Source organism: Balaenoptera physalus (genome assembly GCF_965194825.1).
Source record: "Balaenoptera physalus genome assembly, chromosome: 8".
In the NCBI taxonomy this organism is placed as follows: domain Eukaryota; kingdom Metazoa; phylum Chordata; class Mammalia; order Artiodactyla; family Balaenopteridae; genus Balaenoptera; species Balaenoptera physalus.
The window spans coordinates 102,662,129-102,680,874 of record NC_138887.1 but is presented as its reverse complement, the minus strand read 5'-3'; the positions used below and the strand labels follow the sequence as shown (position 1 = coordinate 102,680,874).

The window sequence follows — 18,746 nt, the reverse complement described above, 5'->3', positions numbered from 1 at the left end:
AGAGGCACACACAAGAGTTTTTAAGTCCGAGAACTTGCCAAGCCTCCTGAAAACTATATGACCTTGGGTAAGTTACTTAACCTATATGGACCTCAGTTTCCTCGTATGCAAAATAGATACAATACCTATTTTGCAGGTTTGTTGTAAGGATTAGGTAAAACTATATACAAAAATCATCTTGCACACAGTAGGTGCTCCATAAATTGCAGTTAGTATCACTATTAGCTAGAGCAATAAACATTTGAGTATAGAGATTAGCAGTTTATAAAATATTTTTACATATAAGAGTGCATGTAGGACTTCCCTGGTGGTGCAGTGGTTAAGAATCCGCCTGCCAATGCAGAGGACACGGGTTCGAGCCCTGGTCTGGGAAGATCCCACATGCCGTGAAGCAACTAAGCCCGTGCGCCACAACTACTGAGCCTGCACTCTAGAGCCCGCGAGCTACAACTATTGAGCCCACGTGCCACAACTACTGAAGCCCTCGCACCTAGAGCCCGTGCTCTGCAACAAGGAAAGCCACCACAATGAGAAGCCCGCACACTGCAATGAAGAGTAGCCCCCTGCTCGCCGCAACTAGAGAAAGCCCGTGCACAGCAACGAAGACCAAACACAGCCCAAAATAAATTAATTAATTAATTAAAAAAAAAAGTGCATGTAATTCTAAGAATTAATCATCATTTAAATAGACACATTTCTCTTAATTCCCAAATTAGTTGTAAACTTCAGAAAAAAGTAAAATACAAGCAAACTTTTTTAAGCACACTTAAAAATAAAAGGCCACTTCATTAGTTTCAAAATAAAAATGTGTTATCTATAACTTGATCTGCTTTAACATTTTTAAAGTCCCAATAAATCTAAAAGGGTTAGAAGGGAAAATGTTCTTTTCTGACTTTGAGAAGGAAAACGTTTTTTTAAGTCTGCAGGAAAAAAAAATAGAGATCTGAATTTTTCTTTTTTTCATGACTTCATGTCTTTCACAACTAAAATGTAAGTGCCTTTAACACAAGAACTCTTTCAAATCTCTGAATTCCTGTCTCCACCTTTGTGCAGAAGCAGAGCAGCTCTACAGTTAAGACCATAGAATCTGGAGTCAGACTACCTGGGTTCAAATCCTGATTCCATCCAGCAGTGTGACCTGAGGTAAGTTTTAACATCTCCCTGTCTCTTCAGCTGGAAAATGAAGATTCCTCATATAATTGTTTTGAGAATTAAATGAGATAATACACTTAAGTGTTCATAAGAGAGCCTAGCAAATGGAAGGCACATTATAAATGTTTCCCATTGTTGTTACTGCTTTATTATTATCCCCTCAAAATGCCTTGATCAGTGACTTGTAATCAATAAATATTTGTTATTCTGTAGATAATTTCAACAAAAGGCTTTACTTAAAATTACGCCTGTTTAAGAAGTACTTTAAGGACTTCCCTGGTGGCGCAGTGGTTAAGAATCCGCCTGCCAATGCAGGGGATATGGGTTCGATCCCTGGTCCTGGAAGATCCCACATGCCATGGAGCAACTAGGCCCTTGCGCCACAATTACCGAAGCCCGCGCCTAGAGCCTGTGCTCCACAACAAGAGAAGCCACCGCAAGAGAAGCCCGCGCACCGAAACGAAGCATAGACCCCGCTCGGCGCAACTAGAGAAAGCCCGCGCACAGCAACAAAGACCCAATGCAGCCAAAAATAAATTAAAAAAAAAAAAGTACTTTAACATGACTGTCGCTGCCAGTAAAGATACAGCAGTTGCTGTTAGGATTTTAGGGCAAAACTAAGTAAAGTCAATCCCTTTCTCACACTTCCTATTATACAAAGTTATAACATCCTCACTTCCTAATAGAAGTTCAGTGCCATCCTTACTTGCAATTAGAAGTCCAGGCATGGCACACACCAATCCAGCAGACACAAAACTCTCAAACTCAAGCTCCATAATACTCAACTATACTCCTTTAAAGAAAAAGTTCAGATTACTCCTCTATTACAATAGTTTAGTGCTTTAAAATAAAAACTATACTGGATAAGTGAACAGAATATTATAAAGACTAAAAACACTGTAAATGAAAGTGTTTGAGAGTTAAATATGCACTAAATACTAGTTTACAAATATACTTGAGAAAACCGTAACAACAGATTTCTCCTATTTCAAACGGCTGCCTTCTAACTCCAAAACTAGAATGCTGCCCACTTCAAATCTGGCACCAGGATAACGAGACATAAGTCAAAGTAAAGTTGCCTCTTTATTCCTGTCCTGCCCCTAGGTTCATCAGAACTCTTTTTTGTTTGTTTGTTTGTTTTTTTAGATTCCATATATATGTTAGCGTATGGTATTTGTTTTTCTCTTTCTGACTTACTCCACTCTGTATGACAGACTCTAGGTCCATCCACCTCACTACAAATAACTCAATTTCATTTCTTTTTATGGCTGAGTAATATTCCATTGTATATATGTGCCACATCTTCTTTATCCATTCATCTGTCAATGGAGGACACGGGGAGGGGGAAGGGGAACCTGGGATGAAGTGAGAGAGTAGCACTGACACATATACACTACCAAATGTAAAACAGATAGCTAGTGGGAAGCAGCCGCATAGCACAGGGAGATCAGCTCGGTGCTTGTGACCACCTAGAGGGGTGGGATGGGGGGGTGGGAGGGAGACGCAAGAGGGAGGAGATATGGGGATACATGTATACATATAGCTGATTCACTTTGTTACACAGCAAAAACTAACACAACATTGTAAAGCAATTATACTCCGATAAAGATGTTAAAAAAAAAAGTAAAGTTGCCATCCCACTAAATCATTTCCTGCTTGAAATGTACTCTTTCTTTTTTATTCATAACTCGGATGGGACTTGTGATATCCAAGTCTCACCCCTACGACAGAAATTTAAGGAGTGAAACCCTGGAAGTAGTCTAACTTAAGACCAGGAAAATATCTCCAGAGTTATTTGATCAAACAATGCCCTTCCAGTTCCCAACTATCTGTAATCCTAACCTGGGTATAGAAAAATGTTGATTACCTTCAGACTCAACAACTTGTTAAGCCCTGAAAATCAGAAGTCAAGTACCTAGGGCCACATTTCAACTCCAGCTGAGGGCTAGAATGTTTACCTGGTTCACTCTCACATTAAAAGCTGGATGCCAGCATCAATCAGGGACACAGCCATAAAGCAGCCATCAGCAGGCCACACAGGCCAGATTAGGCCACAGATCACCTGGCACCCCTCACTGAACCACATCCTACTGAAGGCCTGACTGCCAACCCTTGACCTGGAGAATAGGACAATGGGCTGGCAGTCAAGAGAGTTAGATTCTCCTAGTCACAGCTCCATTTTTAGAGTTTTGACTGATTTGACCAGAGAAATCAAATTGGAGAAAATGTGAAGAATTTTTGAAATATAGGTGGAAAACTTTTGAGTATGCGTCACATATCTAGTCACTTTGTTCAGTAACAAAAATATATTATTTGTAATTTGTTTTGTTCATAAAATCATTCCTGGACTTGTAAAATGACGGTCTGGGGGACAGCTAGCACTTTTCTTCAGGGTCTGCACAGATCTTAAAACTCTACTAAGCCAGTTTCTCTATCAGTATGTAAAAGTGGAGTTCGATCTGCTCCTTCTCTCAGACATAAGCAAATACTGAATGAAAGTACTGTCAGCATTTCAGAAGCAATTTGCTACAGAAAAACGCACGGTTTTTCTGTAACGCACTGGAACTCTTTTTAACACCTAAATTGGGGATCCAGACCAAACGAGTGTTGGAAGTCAAATTCATTAAAGTCATACTTTTCTGTCTATATCTGAGTTTCTGGGCTGGGAAACTGGTCTGTGTCTACATAAATCCATGCTCTGAGCCATCATATAATGGAACTCCTCTGTAATGTCCCTCCTGCTCTCTATCCTTTTTCAGAACTACCAGCCGGAAAAAATACCCTCCGCAAATCCTACAACGTCGCCCCACTTGCACAGATAGGTTCCACAACTCCTCAGCCGTCGGTGACTTTTACCACTCCCCTGGAGCTAATCGCTTTTAATGACCACCACCCCCCTCCCCCAGGAACAGTCACTCTTCTCAGCTTTACACTTTGTCCCGGCAGCAATCGACTGAACCGTCCCCCGTCTCCCACCACCTCGGACGCCCTTAGACATCTTCACCAGTTTGCCCGCCGTCCAGTCCCGAAAGCCCCAACTCCTGCTCCACCTCCCTGAGCCGCCCGCCCCCAAGCCCTTCTCAACCCCCAAACCCGGCCGCCGCATCACCTGGCTCCCCGTTGTCCTACGCGCCTCGGCCCCGCCACACACCTTGCCCCTTCCACCCGAATCTCGCACTCTGTATCCTAACCCCTCCCGGAGGCGGGGGCGGGCAACGCTCTCGGCGGCTGGACTGAGACTCCGGAGGCCGCGCGTCCCCTCTCACCAGGCCCCGCCTGGGCCTCTCGACGCGGCTGCCCTCCACGGCTCCCCTGGCCCAGCCGTGTTTACGCCGAGGAGTAGGGCAGCCCGAGCCCAGGGCCAGGCACTTACTCGGGAAGGTAGGTGGAGGAGAAGGAGCTCCACTTGTGTAGCGCGTAGGGCAGAAGCCGGCACTCGGGCGTCGCAGCAACAGCCCCGCCAGCCGCCATCTTGTCAGCACCGTAGCGGCCGCCGCCGACCGCCAGCCGCGCCGGGAGGGGGAGGGGCGGGGCCTGCTCTTAAAGGAGCCACGGCCCGCCTGGGCCGTCAGCTCTCCCGGTCTCGCGTCGTTACTCCTGCGTGAAGCGGTGAGTCGCGCGCGGGTCGGCGACTCACTCTGGGGGTCTCCACCGCTGAACCCTCCTGAAAGACTGACTGGCGGAAACTGGGACTGGAGTGTGAGCATCTGAGGGGCTCTCCAGTGGGGCTTGGAGAGGAATGTCTCAAATGACTTTTCTTGAAAGCTGAGGTAAGGGGAAAGCCAAAAACATTATGAAAAAAATAAATTGTAGTTATGGGCCAGGAAGGGAACATGAGAAGAAGTTGGAGAAGGGACGCCTTTGAGACTTTGGAAACCACTGCTCTCTCCAGTTTCTAAATTGTGTAAGGAAACAGCACTGAAGGGAATGGCAGTGGAAAAGCTAATGGCCTTTCCTTCTGGAGTTGTCCTGGTTTTAAACGTCTTGTCCCCCCCCCCCCCGCCCCGTTCCAGAGTCACATGGAGACAGGAAAAGGAAATGCTCGTGTGTCCTCTCGTCCTGTTCAGTTTTCAGTCTGTGATGCCCTTCGTTGTAAGCATTTGTTGTGAGCCCTCTCATACGCATCTCGCGCAATTGGTTTGCTCAGTCATGACATTCACCCACAGACCAGAAAAATCCTAAAGGAGTTGGGAAGCTGGGTGTCATCATTCTTACAGCTGGTAAATCTACCTACTTTTAACTGACTGATATTTAGCCCCCAAATTCTGAAAGAGCAAGAGACAGAGAGTTTCAAGAAAATGACCACAGAGGGAATAACAGCCCATGTGCTCTGAATGCCATATGGGCATCATACCAGCTCCTTATCTAAAAATGAACACTTGCTCTAAATATCTAGCAGCTTTAGATAATGTTCCCATCAAATACCTGTTGGTCAGCATTGTGCATGTTTATTCCTTGGCTTAGCCACTGCATTACCAAAGTACCCTTCTCTCGCTGAGTGGTTCTACCCCTGGAAGCCTGCACAGCGTCTTCATCTCCACCTGACCATCGGAAAAACTCAAGCAAAGGGTTTTTTAGTGAATGACCAAGTGAGTTGAAACACCTCAGTACTATAATTGTATTCTTTTCCCGTTATAATCATTAACCAGCCCAAACTTCCTCAAATCCTTTCCTGACTTCCTGTTTCCACAGAGAAAAACTTAGTAGTAGCCTCCACTAGCATGTCAGATGGAGAATGCCAAATAGAAAGCCCACAATATGTTAACCTTTAAAATCACATGTGCTTTGTGTGTTGCAGCATGCTGGGAAAGTATTTGTTCCTTGAGGGAATGCTATAATCCCAGCAATGAAGTTAGGAGTCCAGAGACAGTGGAAGAGGCCAGAGAAGGCTGATTAGTTCCAAAGATGATTAGTGGTTATTTGGGGGGGGAAAGAGATAGTTTTAAGGGGAAAAGATTAAGATGGTGACTCGGTTCAATTAGTTTGGGGCTCCAAATTTGCTAATTACACCTCTTACCCTAATGTAAGTCGAGTCCTTGTTCTTTTCCAGACACAGAGTTATGGTCCCTGAGTGATCTTTTTTAGAAACACACATAAGTCAGTTCTTCCTAAGATGACTCTCTCGGACTTCCAGTGACTTTCTGTTCCCTTTGGGTAACACTGCAAGTCCTTAGCATAGGCCTTTCATATCCTGCCTTGATTACCTCTCTAGCTTCTCTCTTCTCTTTCTCCTCTGCACTCCCTGCTCCAGCCACACTAAACTAACACACTGAATTGGCTCCTATAAATTCTGTGCTCTCTCTGGTCTCCAGGGCTTAGTCTAAACCAAGCCAGGAATACTCTCCCCCATTCTTCACCTGGCTAACTTCTGCTTGTTTTTCAGATTATTTCATTCTGGAAAATCAGTCCTCATCACCTATTTCGGGGCTAGTTGCCATTTTTTTTACATTTCCCTTGTCCCCCTGAGTTTCCTTCCTTATCTTAGCAAACATCACAATATATGTTTTCTAATTTTTTTTTTTTTTTTTTAGATTTTATTTATTTTTGGCTGCATTGGGTCTTTGTTGCTGCATGCAGACTTTCTCTAGTTGCGGCCATTGGGGGCTACTCTTCGTTGCGGTGCGTGGGCTTCTCATCGCGGTGGCTTCTCTTGTTGCGGAGCACAGGCTCTAGGCGCATGGGCTTCAGTAGCTGCAGCACACGGGCTCAGTAGCTGTGGCTCGCGGGCTCTAGAGCACAGGCTCAGTAGTTGTGGCTCGTGGGCTCTAGAGCACAGGCTCAGTAGTTATGGTGCACGGGCTTAGTTGCTCCACGGCATGTGGGATCTTCCCAGACCAGGGCTTAAACCTGTGTCCCCTGCATTGGCAGGCAGATTCTTAACCACTGCGCCACCAGGGAAGTCCCACAATATATTTTTATTTCCTGTTTATTTCTCATTCTCTCTCCCTAAACTGTAACTCCCATGAAGGTAAGAGTCATGCATATCTTGTTCACAGTTGTATCCTTAGTCCTTTTAGAGTGTCTTGCATATAGTGGATGTTCAATAAATATTTACTGAAGAATGAATTAATTGTGCTAAAAGAGTACATGGGTTGCAAAGGAAAAAAAATGCCAGAACTTCTCAGACTACAAAAATGTATCCCTGAGGTATGATTGCCACAGAGAATGTAAAGACCCAGGATAGCGTGGCTTTCCTGCAGCACAGATTTTACAAATGGTAAAATAATTTAAAGCATTCGTATGTTAACATAAATACAGATAGATATGTTAACATACAAATGCTTTAAATTCGTAGATATATTATGATACTGAACCCCAAATTTGTATAAATGTTAAGATAAAATAGAAGACTAAAGAAATTTTAAAATCTTCAGGAGTCTGCCGTACCTCAGATCTCCTACGGGTACACATTTACCTCCACTGCCTCTGGGGCATTGCCTTAGTCTATGGGGTTTATTGTAAGGATACATGGGGAAGGTCTGGAAACTGTCAGCAGCCATTTAATCTCTCTAGTTCCCCTACATTAATATATTGATGGCCTCATGGAGAACTGGACAATGGATCATCATTTTTCAGGGATCAACAGCTCTAGTAATCCAGTTATCTTGTCATCTAAAAGAAACCGTCTTTTACTCTCTGATGACGTCTCAACATGCTTCTCCTAGTAAACACTTCCCAGAGAGAGTAACTGATTATATTCGGTTTGTCCCCATTCACTATCTTTTCCTGCAATAAAAGATTTATTGAGAGGCTGTGATATGCCAGGCCCTGTCCTAGATGCTAGGGAGGCAGGGACAAACAGAAAAGCCAGACAAGGGCCCTGCTTTCAGGGAGCTTACATTCTGGCAGGGCAACATATAATAAATATAATAAGTCAACTAGATAATTTTGGTCTGTGCATTTTAGGTGCTAGGAAGAGACTACACTGGAGTAATATTTAGATTGGATGGTAAAGGAAAGTGTCTCTAAGAAGGTAATATTTGCGCTGATACCTGTTCAGTGAAAAAGTGCCAACCATGCAAAGGCTGGACAAAAAACATTCTGGGAAGAGAGAATAAGCAAGTGCAATGGGCCTGAGGCAGGGAAGGGGTTGTTAAAGAAAAGAAAGAAGAGAGTGTGGTGGGAGCGTAGTGATGAAGAGGGAGACGGGAGTCAGAACAAGTAGGGCCCTAACAGTCATGGTAAGGAGTCGTGACGTGGAGATGTGAAGGGGAGACCTGTGCGGGGATTCAAGCCAAGGAGTAGCGTGATCCGTTTTACATTTCGTAAAGATCACTCTGCAAAACAGAAAATGGGTTGGAGAGAGGTAAGAGTGGAAGGGAGGAGACTCGACAGGAGGTTAAGCCAGGCAAGAAATGATGGTGGCTTGCACTAACAGGAGATGGAGAGGAATGGTTGAATTGGGCTGTATTTTGGAAGTAAAGTCAACTAGACTTGCTGATGAGGGAGGGAAGGCAGGAAGAAACGGAAAGAATTAAGGATAACTCCTGGGTTTTGTGTTTGCACCACTGAGTAGCTAGTGGTGCTTTTACTGAAAGGGGAAGATTTGGGGTTAGAACAGTTTTGAGGTAGAAGAAATCAAGAATTCCGACTTCAATGTGGTATATAGGGGATACCTAATAGATATCCAGGTGATTGTCAAGCATCTGATATGGGGATCTATATTGGTCAGAGACTTATATCAAACCACCTCATAGGCATTTGACCTTCTTCATATATACCCAATCAGTGCTTTTTTTTTTTGGCTTAGGCACTGATTCCTGGGTCAATCTGTTTTCCCCTAAACAGCAGAGTCAGCATAGCTCTGAGTATAGCAGCTCTAGAAAGAAGAAACCATCTGTGGCAGCCTTCTGCAGAAGGGGATCAAGGGGTACAGAACAGTCTAGTGAAAGAAACCCAGAGTATACTCAAAAATCTTGTTTGCAGTCCCAGTTCTGATACTTTTCTAGCTATGAGACTTGGGAAAGTCACTTAACTTCTCAGCGTCTCATTTTCCACAACTCTAAAGTGGTTTTAATAAAATCTATCTACTTCACAGGGAGGTTTTGAAGATCAAGTGAAGGAAGAGGGCCTAGCTCGTCTGCTGTAAGTTCTCATTTAATTCTCACAAAAACTCTGAGAAATATTATTATGCCCTTTTTCACAAATGAGAAATATAAGACTCAGAAAGGTTAAATAATTGTTTGTTATCTTTGGTTTGTCCCTCCAAATACATGGGAGGGAAGAGCGTGAGGTTGGGGTATCCCTTCCTCTGACTCCCTGCCTGTATACACAGTGGGCTGACTGGCCCTTTCAACCAAAGGTCACAAGTCCTCCCAAGTGGCCTCTCCACACTACTCTCTCTGGTTCTGGGTTCCAGTAACCACCCCCTCCCCTGCTCCCTGTGGTTTCCCAGTATGTTCTCACATCTTTATAAATAGTCCCTATATTAAACCTCTCAAATTACCCAATTTGAGAATGCCATCTGTTTCCAGCTGGGACCCTAACTGTTACAGTAACTTATCCAAGGCAATATAGCTAGTCAGTAACAGAGCCAGAATCTCTCTGTTTCAAAAGCCCATCCTGTTGGATTGCATCCCATTCCTCTCAGGTGGGAACAGACTTAGTAAACTGCAAAGTGCTATTCAAATATAAGATATGGTCAAATAAAAAATTAAAAAAAAAAAAAAGATATGGTCAAATAATAGTTAAAAAGCAAAGCAAATCCAGCCGATTTTATTTATTTCCAGGCAAAGGAACATACCAGTTGACTGAGGGGGAAAAGAAGGTGTTTTTAATTTTTAGGAAGGGGTATCATGGTGTGTTACACTAATTACAGATTAAACAAATACTCTAAATAGGCTGGAATATATCCACAGCTTTGTACATGATTGTTTAAAACAAGCCCCATACTTCATTGGTCAGGAAAAAAAGTCCTCAGATAGGTCCTGTAAGGGTCTTGCTTTAGCTCATTCAAAGGATCATTCAAAGTTCATGGTTTCTTTAACAACTTCCAGCTGGTTAGGAGAGTTGAAGCACAACGCAGTACTCAATGTGCTATGTCCTAGGCAAGTTCTGCTGTAAAAAGAAGAATTTCCCTTCACAATATTATTATGCAACAGATGAAGAAACTAATATCCAAATATGTCCGATGTCACATCTAAGGTCATTTGTACAACTGGGCTGTTTGCAGATCTGAATCTAGAACCCAAGTACCTAATTCTCAGTCACTTTTTTCCCTAACATAATTAATGGAAACTTTTTAGGTCTATACCTACATCATTCTTCTTTAAATCCTCTATAACTAGCACATAGTAAATACTCCAGAAATATTTCCTGAATTGAATCTCTTAGTTCCTCCTGAATTTCTTCTCACTCACTGTCTTAGTCAGTTTAGGTTGTTATAACAAAAATACCATAGACTGGGTGGCTTAAACCACACACATTTATTTCTCACAGTTCTGGAAGCTGGGAAGTCCAAGATCAAGACATCAGTAGATTTGGTATCTGGTGAGGGCCCTCTTCCTTGTTTGTAGACAGCCAACTTCTTACTTTCACCCCTGGCCCCCAAAATGCATGTCCTCACAGACAAAATACATACAAAATACATACATACTAACCCTAACCCATTCCATCCCAACAGCCCCAAATGTCTTAACTTATTCCAGCATCAACTCTAAAGTCTAGAGTCTCATCTAAATCAGATATGAGTGAGACTCATTCTGAGGCAAAATTCCTCTCTAGCTATGAACCTGTAAAACCAAACAGACTAGGATAGACATTCCCATTTCAAAAGGGAGAAAGAGGAAAGAAGGAAGGAATAATGAGTCCCAAGCAAGTCTAAAACCTAGCAAAGGAAACTCCATGAGATCTTAAGGCTAGAGAATAATCCCTTTGGCATGATGCTCTGCCTTCTGGACCCCCCTGGAGTAGTCCTGCCCCAGGAGCTCTGCCAGGCCAGAGACACACCCACCCAGGGCTCTGCCAGGTGGTGGTCACAGCTTGTAGGCTCCAGGTGGCCTCACTCCCAAGACTTTGGTTGGAGGCTGTCTGGCCTGTTGAAACTGAGGTGATTCCTCCCCACACACCTCACCTTTTGAAACCCTGATTGCTGAATTGCCTTCAGTGTCATTCTTTCCTTGTCTTGAAGAATAGCTTATGTGCCAACTGAATAGCTCTGTGTAAAATCCAAGAAGTCCGTCAGTCATGCTTTCTCATTTTTAGTAGTATGGACAGGCTGAGAATTTTCCAGATCTTTAAGTTCTGGTTTCTTTTTGCTCAACAGTTCCAATTCATTTCTCTCTTCTTACATTTTGCTATGCAAGCAGTCAGGAGGAACCAAACAGCTCCTTCAACACTTTGCTTAGGAATCTCCTCAGCTAGATATCCAATTTCATCACTTGCAAGTTCTTACCTTCCACAAAATGCTAGAACGTGAACATAATTCAGCCAAGTTTTCGACACTTTATAACAAGAATCATCTTGCCTCCACTTTCCAATAACATGTTCCTCTTTTCTCTCTGAGACCAAAATGGCCTTTATTGTCCATATTTCTACCAACATTCTGTTCATGGTTATTTTTATTTTCTGAGGAGATGGAAGCAGTCTCTCCAGCTCTCCTCTTTCTGAGATCTCACCAGAATTGCCCCTACGAGTCCCTTCATAGCAATACTGACTTTGTGTAGCAGGCACCTCAGAAATCTTCCGCCTCTGCTCGTTACCCAGTTCCAAGGCTGCTTCCATAGTTTTAGGTGTTTGTTACAGCAGCACCGCCACTCCTACGTACCAATTTGTGTCTTAGTCAACTTGGACTGCTCTAACAAAAATATCATAAACTGGGCAGTTTAAACAACAGACATTTATTCCTCACACTATTCCTCAGGTGAACACTGAGACTAGCTTCAGGTATGAAGCTCAGGTCTGTCTTCTCCCAGAAGGTGGCAGCAGCAGCCTCAGCTTGCTGGAGAAATCAGAATTCATCCTTTTGCCTGTTGGCATCCAAACCTAGAAATTCCTGGTTCCAGAGACCACTTTATCCCTCCCTTGGTTTGCTGAGCTTGGTTGAAGCCAGGGCACAGGGAGTGCAGGAACTGGCAATGAATCCTCTCATAAGTGCCTAGTTTTTTTGTAAACACTTTGATCTGGGCTGTGACCTTGAAGCATGTGTGAAGGAGGACCAGGAAGTCTCTGGTCAGGGAAAAGAGCTTCAGAAAGAAACAAATAGTAACTTAAACACTTACATCCACACAGGCGTAAATCCAGAGGACCCCAGCTCACAGTTTGGTGCCACACAAAGAATACAGATTCTAGACCTGGCCTCCCAGCTACCAGCAACTGACCTTGTCATTGAATCTGTCAGAGCTGCAATTTCCTCTTCCACCAAGTGTGGACTAGATGATCTTTAAGCACCTGCTAATTTTTAAATTATGAGTTAGTATACTTTCATTTTTTGGATTAAGTAGGGTTGGGCCTTCACCCTTTCAGAGTTTTAAAAATCCCAGACACAAGAAAGCACTACTGGCTCCAAGTTAATCCCAGGTGAGCACAGATCCTGGCGAACACTGCCAGCTGCCTAGGCGGTGGGCAGGAATCCCAGGAAATGTCTGAACACCACACAGCTATGGATGAACTGTCAACTGCTGGGGGTTGCTTTGCAAATTACCACATCTAAACGAAGCTGACAAAATAATATTCCAAAAAGCAATTAACACTGATTCCTAGTGTATTTGGAACCAAAAGGCCTTTTGGGGAAAGTGAAAGTGGCTCAAAAAAGAAGTATCCCAGCCCTCTGGGTAGAAACGTTTGAAGTTAAGGGGATTCATCAAGTCAGAATCTTTCAGTGCATTTGTCCCATCACCACTGTCGGGGCTCAACCTGGTCTTTGTAAAGGAGGAGACAGAACTTGCTCCTCTCATTTTCCCCCTGCTTCATCCTGCCTGCTCTCACTTTCATTGCCTGTACTGCTTAAACTTTCATCCATCCATTCAGTAAACACTTGTTGGGCACCTCCTATGTGCCAGGTGCTGGCATACACCTAGCTATTAAGGAGCTCACAACCAGGTAGTCAGATATTAAACAGGTTAATCCACAAAGCATTCAGAAAGAATTAGCCTATAAAATATAAGGTCATAATGATGGTCATAGTCGTGGTTAGCAGTAGCATTATCTCCGTAAGGCCAAAGGCCAAATACCGTATTTCCTTATTAAAGCTATCTCCAGAACATAGTAGAATCATCTAGAGATAATCCCATAGGTCTAAAGGCGTTGGCTCCTGTGGCTTTTCTTTCTAGTTCACGTGAAAGTCATCCTGTTAGAATCCCTTCCTAGGTTAGAAAGCTTTGGCTCCAGAAGGACACTGTAAATGGAAATATAACTATGTTACCTGGCATGAAAGGATGGGGCTGATTGGGGACGTCCAGCTTCCTCTACCTTTTCTTTTTTTTAATACATTTATTTATTTATTTTATTTTTGGCTGCGTTGGGTCTGTTGTTGCGTGCTGGCTTTCTCTAGTTGCAGTGAGCAGGGGCTACTCTTCGTTGCAGTGCACGGGCTTCTCATAGTGGTGGCTTGTCTTTGTTGTGGAGCACAGGCTGTAGGCACACAGGCTTCAATAGCTGCGGCATGCGGGGGCTCAGTAGTTGTGGCTCGCGAGCTCTAGAGCGCAGGCTCAGTAGTTGTGGCTCACAGGCTTAGTTGCTCCGCGGCATGTGGGATCTTCCCGGACCAGGGCTTGAACCCGTGTCCCCTGCATTGGCAGGTGGATTCTTTGCCACTGTGCCACCAGGGAAGTCCCTACCTTTTCTCCTTAAGAATATTAACATAGGTGATGGGCAGGTTAAATAAGTTCCAGTGTTACTGAAACAAAGAGAACTGGACAGAGGGAACTGGGGAATAACAGAAATAGGAGAACATGGTGATAGCAAATTCTAGGTGGCTCCACACTAGAAAAGAGAACCCGAACAAGCCAAAAAGTAAGGGAGCACAGGGATGTCCAGCGGGACAAGGGACTGAACTGAGCTATATTGTAGAACAAATGAGCAGAAAAGAAGCAAACCGTTTCTCCTGGTTCCCCATCTGAGATCCATCTGAGGATATCAACTGAAGTTTGTCTTCAAAGAGACACCAGCTGTTGGAATCAGGTCAAAGTATTTCTCAAATGTAAATTTTTATAGAGACTTTCTTACTATGTTGATCATTTTGATTTATTTTCTTCCAGTATATTTCCAAATAAGTTCAAAATGATCTCCTTCTCCCCCCACTTCCACAACCAATTTTTAGCAATGCCACTTACTAAATATATAGTACAAAGTTTGAGAACCTCTGGCCTTTGGCCTAATTTTATCTGATTTATTGTTGGAGACACTGCTCTCATAGCCCAAAAAATAACCAGCCTTACAATGGGATTCTCTGATGAGCACATTTCTATGGTTGAGAACTTTTTCCCCTTAAATCTTAGGAGAGTGGCAGGCAAGAAGCTGCCTATAACTGACAGCTGAGCTCTCCTCCTCGCTTTGGAATTTCTCCTGAGAAGTCAGTCTCCAAAAATCAGATACTGCAATGGCAGCTAGCTTGGACATCCACATTGTAACGTTTCCATTTCAACTTTCCCACCTTATCCGCCAGGTCTACAATTAAAATGATTTTAGTGCTTAGAGTTGTGAACAATAGTGAATCAGCATTTCAAAGAGAATTGGTAACAGGTGATGGTGGTATAAATGCCACATTCTAGAGGTCCCACATTCATTTTAAAAACAAATCTAAATGCTTTTTTCAAAACCCCCTACACTACTCAGTCTGTCGTCCCCTTTGTTTATTCATGTTTCTCCTCCCCTTCCTCTCTCTTCCTGCCTAGCTATCTCCTTCACCTGTTCTCCCACCTTATTACTGTCTTTCTGTCTTATTCCTCTTACCCCTTGTTTATCTGTCTTGGCCCTCTGCATCTTCCTGTTCCTTCTCCATCTGATTCCATTTTTTTTACTCTGTACTGTCTCCTGCTTACCCACAACACATACTTCTCTCCTCTATTTCACCATCTTTCCCACTCCTGGCTCCTTAGTTGACTACGCTATAGAACAAAACCATTGTCAGATATTTATAATTATTAAATAAGATATTTTGTTAATTTTAAAAGCAGATAAGTTCTGAAAATGCTATATTTTTTTCCTCCAAGGAGAAAAAAATTCTTGCTCATGGTTAGCAATCCTTACATGCTAACTATAATAATTATTTTTCTTATAACTTCCTGTGTTGGCCCCGGATTACTTTTTTCTTGTAGTTCGGTGACCCTCAATAGAAAAATGGTTCTCTGTTCTTCAATAATCCTGACAACAGCAGCTGACATCAATGTAGAAAGAAAAGCAAGCTAAAAACAGTAGTTGAGTATATGCATCCTGAATTGCATATTCAGTTGCAAAATCATCATCATCATTATTATTATAATTGCAGAGGGGAGGCATTTAAATAATTGTTCAAAGTGTCTTCTTGAGGAAATAACTAAATCAGGGCCAGCTGTCACAAACCAACCTACAATAATAATCCCGTATGTGCATCTTCAGTATTCATGGCAACTGTTCAATAACAAATTTAAGCATTCATCTAATGTCCTTAAACAACCTAGAAAATAACAAACAAACCTTGATCAGACCCAGTGTCTCACTTGGTAGTTACCTGTGTTTTTAAGCAGTGTCCCAGAACAACCTTAGAGTCATAAACCACAAAAGAAAAAAATGCACCATCTATTCAATGGCAAACTGGGGCGGGGGTGGGTGGGTGGGCCCAGCATCCACCTGCTATGTTACGGCAATAAATCTAGGCACACAAGTAGAGTGGAAATCAGGTAGGTACATCAGCAGAGAAATATCCACAAAGGTAGACATGTTTTATTGACTTGAAATTTGTAAACAAATGGGAACTGTGAGAAAAGAGGGATGGTTTTGTTTTTAGTTTACTTGTGAAATCACCCAAAAGTATTTGAGATTTTTCTCTTCCTAAGATACAGCTATGAAATGACTAATAGGAATTAAGTGAGCCTGCACCAGGAACTGAATGTGCCACTTCACTGGGAACAGAAAATGTTCCCCTGATAGAGGCTGTCCTCTCAGATTAGTACCTGGGGTGTTTTAAAAAGAGACTCAGCCAGTCGCAAATGTGGAGCATTTATAAAGAGCAAGAATCATCCAAATGCCTTTGCAAATTTTCCCCATATCTTAGTACTTTTGAGTCATATTTATATCTTAACTTGTACGTTCCTGAAAAAACTCAGGAGAGAGGGAGAAAGAAAATTTCCTGTCACACTGTTTTTTTCTTGCTGGCTACGGTGGCTTTCCAACAGGAGTCTTGCTAATGGCTTGGCCTGAGCAATTTTAGAAAGGTGAATGACCCAAGACGGCCTAAGAAAGTTGCTAACTGCTCTGATCCAGCCTAACTAGGTTCTAAAAATCATATACCTAGTTGCAGTGGTTCAATACTATTTGCATATTTGCATCCCCAGCTAAAATCAACTTGCCTATACACGGCCTCATCCTGTTTCAGTAATTTAAATATTTTCTACAGAAGTATCAGAAGGGGCACTGATTGACATTTTAAAAGTTGTTTCAAGGCACAATCTGTGTATGTTTTTTTAATTGTAAAAGTAAAACACCACCATAATGAAAATAAATTCGAACTTCAAAAAGGCTTAAAATGGAAAGAAAAATCTTTCCACTTTTATCCCAAGGTAAGCACTGTTAACTATTTCTTGTATATTTTTTCCACATAGGTATATATAATATATATACACCATTTTTCCACAAAGCAGATCATATACTATACAGTGTCCTATTGTGAGATAATAGAAAATAAATACATTGAACTGTGTATTTTAGGAGCTCTGTGCCACAGTTCCAGCACAGAGCTCCTAAAACCCTTGTAAAGCCTAAGTGATAAGAACACTGGGAGCATCTTTTGTTCTAATATTTGGTCTTTGACCCTGCTTCCTGACACAGAGTTTCTAAATCTCTGAATTTCCTGGGGGTTTGTAGCCTCTTTTGTTCTAGTGAGGTGAGCGATTGGATGGCTCCTCGATGAGGGCTGGCCCCAGAAAGACCAAGCCAGGATTAGAAGCTTGGAATTTTCAGCCCCACCACCCATTCTCCAGAGAGGGAAAAAGGAATAGCAATAGTATTAATAATCGATCATGTCTATGTGATGAAGCCTCTATAAAAATCCCAGGGGCTTCCCTGATGGCACAGTGGTTAAGAATCCGCCTGCCAATGTAGGGGACATGGGTTCGAGCCCTGGTCCGGGAAGATCCCACATGCCACGGAGCAACTAAGCCCATGGGCCACAACTACTGAAGCCTGCACTCTAGAGCCCGCGTGCCACAACTACTGAGCCCACGTGCCACAACTACTGAAGCCTGTGTGCCTAGAGCCTGTGCTCTGCAACGAGAAGCCACCGCAATGAGAAGCCCACACACTGCAACAAAGAGTAGCCCCTGCTCGCCACAACTAGAGAAACCCCACGTGCAGCAACAAAGACCCAATGCAGCCAAAAATAAAAATAAATAAATAACTTAAAAAAAATCCCAATAGTATGGGGTTTGGAGAGCTTCCAGATAGGTGAACACAATCACGTAATTGGAGAGTGAAGCACTCCTGCCCTCGGACCCTCCCAGACTTTGCCCTGTGTATCTCTTCATCTGGCTGTTCATCCGTATCCTTTACATTGCACTTTATTAGATAATAAACTGATAAACATAGTGTTTCTCTGAGTTCTGTGAGCTGTTTTAGCAAACAATTCAATCCAAGGGGTAGGAAGTCATGGGACCCTCCAGTTTGTAGCCAAGTCAGACAGAAGTTGTGGGTGAGCTGGGAACCTACTACTTGAGACTGGCATCTGAAGTGGGGGGGGGGCAATCTTGTGGGACTGAGCCCTTAACCTGTGGGATAGTGTCCAGGTAGATAGTGTCAAGATTGAATTAAATTGTAGGACACCCAGCTGATGTCACAGAGAATAGCTTGGTTTGGGGAAAACTCCCATATCTGGTGTCAGAAATGTTGTAAGTGTGGTAGTGTGAGAGTGAAGGAGAGACACACAGGAGGAAGAGTGAGTTTTTCCTAAACACCTATACCTTGCTTTATTCATTTAATAATATTCAGAAGTATTTCCATGTCAGCATATGTAGATCTTCCGAGATCTTTTAATCATTGGATGTGCCATAATTTATTTAACCATTGCCCCATTGATGAACATTTAAATCATTTCCACTTGTTATTATAAACAGTGTTTCCATGAACATCTTTATATATGTCATTGGGAATTTGTATGGCTCTATCTTAGGATAAATTCCTATAAATGAAATTGCTGGGTCAATATATATATATATATATATATATATATATATATATATATATATATATATATATATATATATATATATATATACATTTAAAAATCAGTTTAGATGTTGCCAAATTGTAATCTCCAAATAGCTGTTCCATTTCTGTCAACAGTATAAGTTCACTTATACCCTTGTCAAAACTGAGTTTTATCAAACTTTCAGCCTTTTGTCAATCTGATAGATAAAAATGGTATCACATTGTTACGATTTGCATTTTTCTAAGCACTAATGAAG

The 18,746-nt window shown here is 42.6% G+C and overlaps 2 protein-coding genes across 3 annotated transcripts in view; one reads left to right on the top strand and one right to left on the bottom strand.

The window, feature by feature from the left end:
- MKLN1 (muskelin 1) overlaps window positions 1–18,746 on the bottom strand; it is a 333,033-nt gene that overhangs the window by 175,479 nt on the left and 138,808 nt on the right. Inside the window, exon 1 of one of the 2 annotated variants that reach the window (XM_082472979.1) lies at window positions 4,526–4,754. The exons of the other annotated variant lie outside the window; for it this stretch is intronic. Coding sequence (XP_082329105.1) covers window positions 4,526–4,623 — 98 coding nt within the window. The 5' untranslated portion in view covers window positions 4,624–4,754. Of the gene's footprint in view, window positions 1–4,525; window positions 4,755–18,746 lie in introns of those variants that run through there. 2 annotated transcript variants of the gene reach the window in all.
- Window positions 4,400–18,746, top strand: part of LOC309666065 (uncharacterized protein) — a 92,044-nt gene continuing 77,697 nt past the window's right edge. The window contains exons 1-2 of the mRNA XM_082473190.1: window positions 4,400–4,533; window positions 9,191–9,237. The gene's annotated coding sequence lies outside the window, so the exon portion shown is untranslated. The remainder of the gene's footprint in view (window positions 4,534–9,190; window positions 9,238–18,746) is intronic.